A 6000-nucleotide genomic window follows, 5' to 3' on the forward strand; every position below is an offset into this window, starting at 1 on the left:
TTAAATTTAAATAAACAAGCTTATTTAGTAAGGAGCGAAATACCCACCGTTTCCTTAGGCTGACAGAGCACATGCATCTCCTCCAGCCTCTCTCTGGCATATCCAAAGTCAGCCTGTTTCCAGAATATGTCCTCAGCTGACTCAAGAGTGTCCGTCCTATTTGCAAACAAAAATATTCTGTGGTTTTTTCTTTTTACTTTTTTTGGACCTTGAATTTTTATTCTAAAGGTTAAAATGCTAAAGGTTCCTTATTACTTTAATTTTGTTACAGTATACTATCATCATAGTTTTTCCAAAACTATGCCTCACTACATGAAATTACCAAACTAAGTTATTCACAGAATTATTCCCTTATCATAAAAATATGTAACAGACATGTATGAAGTTATCCCCTGAAACTGAAGACAATGACGCATTCTTAATTACTATGTTTTCTTTACCACATTAACACTGCATGTATTAGAAGTACTAATTACACTTAATTCTCCCAGGAAGAATCAAGAGGAAACCATCCATTTATCTTCTTAGTATACACTGGGGGAAAACATCATCTATGGTCCCGGCTGTTTCTCCCTCTGGCAGAGGAAATGACAGATATTCCTATCCCAGTGTGAAATAGTCAAGTTGAATTCATGACTGTGTAAGCAAATTAATATCTAACTGAATTACTATCTAAAACCAAAAGAATCCAGCTAGAAATTAGGGCATCAACATACACTGTATAGAAAGAAGAAGACTTGAAGAGGGTATTCCATATGGAAACTTACCATCCCATGTCGACATAGCTGCAAACTGGGTAACCAAACCTGAACTCTGGTTTACAGGATTTCTCATAACCCCAGCAGTACTTTAGCTTTTCTAGGTGTTTCTAGAACATAAAACTTACATTGATTTCCCTTCTTCTGACATTTAGAGAAGACTCTTACATTTTTCCATTAAGAAAACAAATCATTATAGAGCATTCATATTTACATTTTATAATATGTCATCTTATCATAATAAATTTAAAACTTACAGTTAATTCTAAAAAGAGCAGTCTCAAGGTTCTTAACAATCCTTCTTCCTTATCTGATACCCCCACCATATCTGTCCTCTAACCAAAAGTCTGGGCTTTACCTAGATGCTCAAAGACCACTTGAATTTGAATTTCTTGAAGTAGCTTAAGAAACTGCCTTTCTCAGTGAGCAAGCAGATTCTAAAATCAGTCCCTAAAAGACATACAAACTGGAATTTGTGCTACCAAAGGAATCACAGCTAAAGTGAATGAATCAGCAACTTTACTCAGCAATCAAGATCAGCAGAGACCCCACAACACATGGACAACTCTGCCACCCTTGGGAACCACCCAGCTGCTGCTGGACAAGGAGCTCAGAATGCTCTTCTGCACGGCCCCAGGAGCGATGCTGGTCTGGTTCCCAAGTCTGCTTTTCCATATGCTTCCTGTGCCAGCACCATGGGAAAGGAAGTGTCTCACAATGCCCAGCTTTGATCTCTGAGGCCCTGTGAGATGTCTTAATGGGCTCCTATTTGAGACCTTTCCAACTCCTCTAAAACAGAAAGAAAGCCACAGTAACAGGCTTAATTAATGTGGAGTCAGAGGCTGAGGTGTCATTACTGAAATTAAGTGCTAAGCGATCCTCTTATGTGCCATTTAAGAAAGAAGAGGTGTGAAATTCTTTAGTTACTTTAAACAAGATGTTCTTTCCTGCATAAAATCTAATTGCTTCTTTACAGAGTTTACAAATAGTATTGGCTACTTGTTTTAGAAGTGATTTCGATTTTAAATTTCTCTCTTACGAATGGGACATAATTTTAAGCAGTTTAGTCACTTAGAAGTATTATATGAAACTGAAACAATGATTAACTTATACAGTGACAACCAAAAATTAGAATTCTACCTTCAGCTTCAGGTTATAAAGCAGAACCAGTAAGCCAGCCAAAATTGCATCCTCATAGAAATACGGAAAGAAGAAATAATACCTACCTTATATGGACAAAGAGAGTCTTTCTTACAGACAGTGGCAATATGCCTATTGTTGTGCAAAAAGAAGGGAATGTGCTCCTCTGGCAAGCGGATACTGGCATAGTTATACAGAGGTTCGCCTGGAATGCTGTGAGTGTTAGGAGGAGCTTCATTCTGATCACTCAGTGGGACTTCATGAAGTAAGACTCCAAAGACAAACAACATTAACATAGCAACCTGCAAACCTAGAGATCAAATTGAAGACATCTTTGTTAACAAATTTCCTTTAAAAGCCAAAACAACAACAACAACAACAACAAAGGGTCAAGAGCTAAGTATAATTACAAAGCACTTTGCTATCCCACTGTGTAATGTTCCTTTGTTAAATTTTCTTTTAGCACTTGCTTGGTGCCAGGCACCACATTAGCAAATGGGTATACAGAGGTGAACAAAACAAGAAAGAGCCTGGCTCTCATGGTGCCTTTAAACCTAGTACGACTGTCTGTCGTAAACAAGCAATCAAATAAATAAACAACTTCAGCGGATGACTGGGCCTGTGACTCAAACCAACTAGGGGCCAGCAAACTTTTCCTGTAAAGGAGAAGCAGTAAATATTTTTGGCTTTGCCAGACATAAGATCTCTGTGACAACTACACAATGCCTCTGTCCAGAAAGTAGCCATGGTCTATTATAAAAGAAAGGATGAGGCTGTGTTCCAATAAGACTTTATAACTTAAAAAAATTATGGAATGGCTTGATAGGATCCAGTTTAGTGATACCTGAAATAAAATAAAGCAATATGATAGACAACGTAGCATGGTGGTTAAGAACCTGAACCTTTAAAGCTTAACCACCTGGATTTGAATCGCAAATCTGCAGCTTCCCAGCTGTTAAGACTTGAACAAGTTACTTAACCTTTCTGCACCTAAGCATTCCCCATCTGTAAAATGGAAATAATAACAAACCTTCATTGTAGAGCTGTCGTGAGTTAAATGAGTTAATTATTGGTAAAGTGTTTAGAAAACTATCTGGCACACACTAAATGCTATGGAAGTGTTTATTAAATAACTGTTTAAAGCCATGTGGGGCAGAAAAGGGGCCCAAATAACATTGGAGCTGAGATCTGAATGATGAGTAGGGGAAAAAGCATCGGTGAGAGAGCAAAGGGAGTGGGATGGCTCCAAGCAAGTGTGTGTCTGCTGAATAAAAAATTATAATCACAATCAAGGTGTGAGCACAATGTTCCAGGAGCTCTTCTGAACCCAGGATACAGCAATGACGGTGCAGTCATGAACTAAACTCATTGCCCTTATGAAGCTTACATGCTAGTAGGTATAATAATCAGCTATGATAATAGCTAAGACTTAGAAACTCCAGGAGTGATATTAAGCAGTCTGTGTCAAAGTCTGCGCCCTTAAACTCTCCCTTCACACCTCTACATTGTGAACACTGACAATGGTCACAAAGCTCACTGCACTTCTAACTCACCCAGTAAGTGTTAAATCTCTTAGACCAGATTTCTCCTATATATCCCAGACAATGATCCTGCCATTCTCAGGTCACTTTAGTGGGCTCTTTGTTCTATTTTTTGTTTTGTTTTGTTTAAGTGGTCTTTCCACTGGATGACAGAGTCTTAATATACATTGGATGTTCATCAGCTAGGACTGCTGTTTCCTGGGTCATGCCAGAAAACCCATGTTTTGAAATTAGTCTTCACACATGCACACGTATGTTTATTGCAGCACTATTCACAATAGCAAAGACTTGGAATCAACCCAAATGTCCATCAGTGACTGATTGGATTAAGAAAATGTGGCACATATACACCATGGAATACTATGCCATAAAAAAGGATGAGTTTGTGTCCTTTGTAGGGACATGGATGCAGCTGGAAACCATCATTCTTAGCAAACTATCACAAGAACAGAAAACCAGACACCGCATGTTCTCACTCATAGGTGGGAACTGAACAATGAGATCACTTGGACTCAGGAAGGGGACCATCACACACCGAGGCCTATCATGGGGAGGGGGGAGGGGGGAGGGATTGCATTGGGAGTTATACCTGATGTAAATGACGAGTTGATGGGTGCAGCACACCAACATGGCACAAGTATACATATGTAACAAACCTGCACGTTATGCACATGTACTCTACAACTTAAAGTATAATAATAATAAATAAATTAAAAAATAAAAATAAAAAAAAAAAAGAAATTAGTCTTCATTGATTATGGGCTGTGAAGATGGAGCCTTTAGAAACAGACTGCAGGCCCAATGCGGTGGCTCATCCCTGAAATAGCAGCACTTTGAGAGGCCGAGACTGGCAGATAAGCTGCTTGACTCCCTGAGTTTGAGATCAGCCTGGGCAACATGGTGAAACCCAGTCTCTGCTAAGAATACAAAAAATCAGCTGTAGTCCCAGCTGAAGGGAGAGGATCGCTTTAGCCTGGGAAGTCAAGGCTGCAGTGAGTAGTGATCTCGCCACTGCACTCCAGCCTGGGCAACGCCAGGGAGACCCTGTCTCAAAAAAAAAAAAAAAGAAAGAAAGAAAGAAAAATGGAAATTGACTGCTATGTTCCATCAAACCTCAAGTTCCAAGGCCATGGAATTCTAAGTGAACAGTGGGGACACCCAGAAGAAATCCATTTTCCCCCATTTTTCCCCCCGGAGTAGTTAAGTACTACAGATTTTCACTTTGGCAGCCCTCAAGAGTATGGTGTTATCTGCTGTAAATCTGATCTGAATTATAATAATATTTTCACTTGGGGCTTTCACCCAAGAATGAGTTGACAGTAGTGTTATAAAAATTTAAAAATACATATTCATAGTAACAATGACTCTACTTAAAATAAAAATATTTACCTCTTGAATCCTCAGAACCACTCGGAAGCTTCTGTGATGTTTCAGGTCTCTAAAACCTGTCAGAAATGAAACATATTACCTTAAAAGGATGCTAAAGTAAACTTGATCATTCAGGTGATGTTGTGAATTAAAGGAAATATTAAGAAAGAAAATAATGTAAGGGGATAACCCTCAGCCAGAAGGCCTGGACGGTGGTGTGCTTTCTTTTCCTTAATGAATACCACACTGCTAACCGAGTTCACAGGCACCACCCCCAACACAGCAACTCTGACCAGATTCCAATGGGGAACAGGAGGAGGTGGCCCACTTTCTACAGGCATCCACTGGAACTGGCCAACAGGATACTTAGTGGATCAAACATTCTCAGGAGCAAACAACTTTCCCATTCTCACAGCAGTAATCCCCGTTGGCTGAATCACAGTGCTACCCACCTAGAGTGGCGAGCCTGAGGGTTCCCAGGCCTTCCTATTTTTTGAATTGTCCTTCCCGGTAATAAAGTCATTGTTATGACCAAGCCCTGACTCTTGTTATCCAAGTCCATTGTCCTCCAGTGAGCTCTGGCCATCACTAAACTCACCGATCAGTTGGGAAGTAAGGCTCAGGCGATGGAAAAAATCTAAAGACGCAGATCAGAAAGCTGGCTTCTGGCGACGGCATGTACCCACTTGCATAAGACGGGTGGGGGTGGCTGCCGGGCCTGGCACAAAGCCTTCCTGGTGTCGGTCCTCCTGCAAGGCCCGCGGGGATGGCACTCCTCCAGCACAGGGACGCTTTGGTGGCCAGGCTACTTTTCCTTCAGCTCAAAGCAGCTGGACTCACTCCACTCCAGAAACCCTTGATTCGATTTCCACAGGCCTAATGAGGGAGGAAAAAAGGGAAACATCTGAAAGATGATGGATAGGAGGCAAAACCTGGGGCTGACACAGTGGGCGAAATGGGGCAATGTTGCAGAGCGACAAAGCTTGGAAAAGTTTAAAGAAGGCAGTGGGCAAATGGAAAGTTCAAGACGTGAGACTCCGAATGACTCCTCAACGGCTGGCCCCCACTTGAGCCAAAAAGTCTCTCGGCGGGTGCCAGGCAGGGCTCAGGAAGTGCTCGGCTGCCCGAGAGCCCAGCTGTCCGCTTGAACGTCAGTCCCGGCCCAGGGCTGAGGGGTCAGCGGCGAGCGCCCC

General features: G+C 41.4%; 1 protein-coding gene across 1 annotated transcript in view; it reads right to left on the minus strand.

Moving 5' to 3' along the window:
* EOGT (EGF domain-specific O-linked N-acetylglucosamine (GlcNAc) transferase) overlaps positions 1–5685 on the minus strand; it is a 38047-nt gene extending 32362 nt beyond the window's left edge. The window contains exons 1-5 of the mRNA XM_011970921.1: positions 5260–5685; positions 4829–4884; positions 1985–2208; positions 768–868; positions 48–156 (exon numbers count right to left, since the gene is read on the minus strand). Coding sequence (XP_011826311.1) covers positions 48–156; positions 768–868; positions 1985–2194 — 420 coding nt within the window. The 5' untranslated portion in view covers positions 2195–2208; positions 4829–4884; positions 5260–5685. The remainder of the gene's footprint in view (positions 1–47; positions 157–767; positions 869–1984; positions 2209–4828; positions 4885–5259) is intronic.
* Positions 5686–6000: the final 315 nt, after the last annotated feature.

The sequence above is a fragment of the Mandrillus leucophaeus genome, unplaced genomic scaffold (assembly GCF_000951045.1).
Source record: "Mandrillus leucophaeus isolate KB7577 unplaced genomic scaffold, Mleu.le_1.0 Scaffold121, whole genome shotgun sequence".
In the NCBI taxonomy this organism is placed as follows: Eukaryota; Metazoa; Chordata; class Mammalia; order Primates; family Cercopithecidae; genus Mandrillus; species Mandrillus leucophaeus.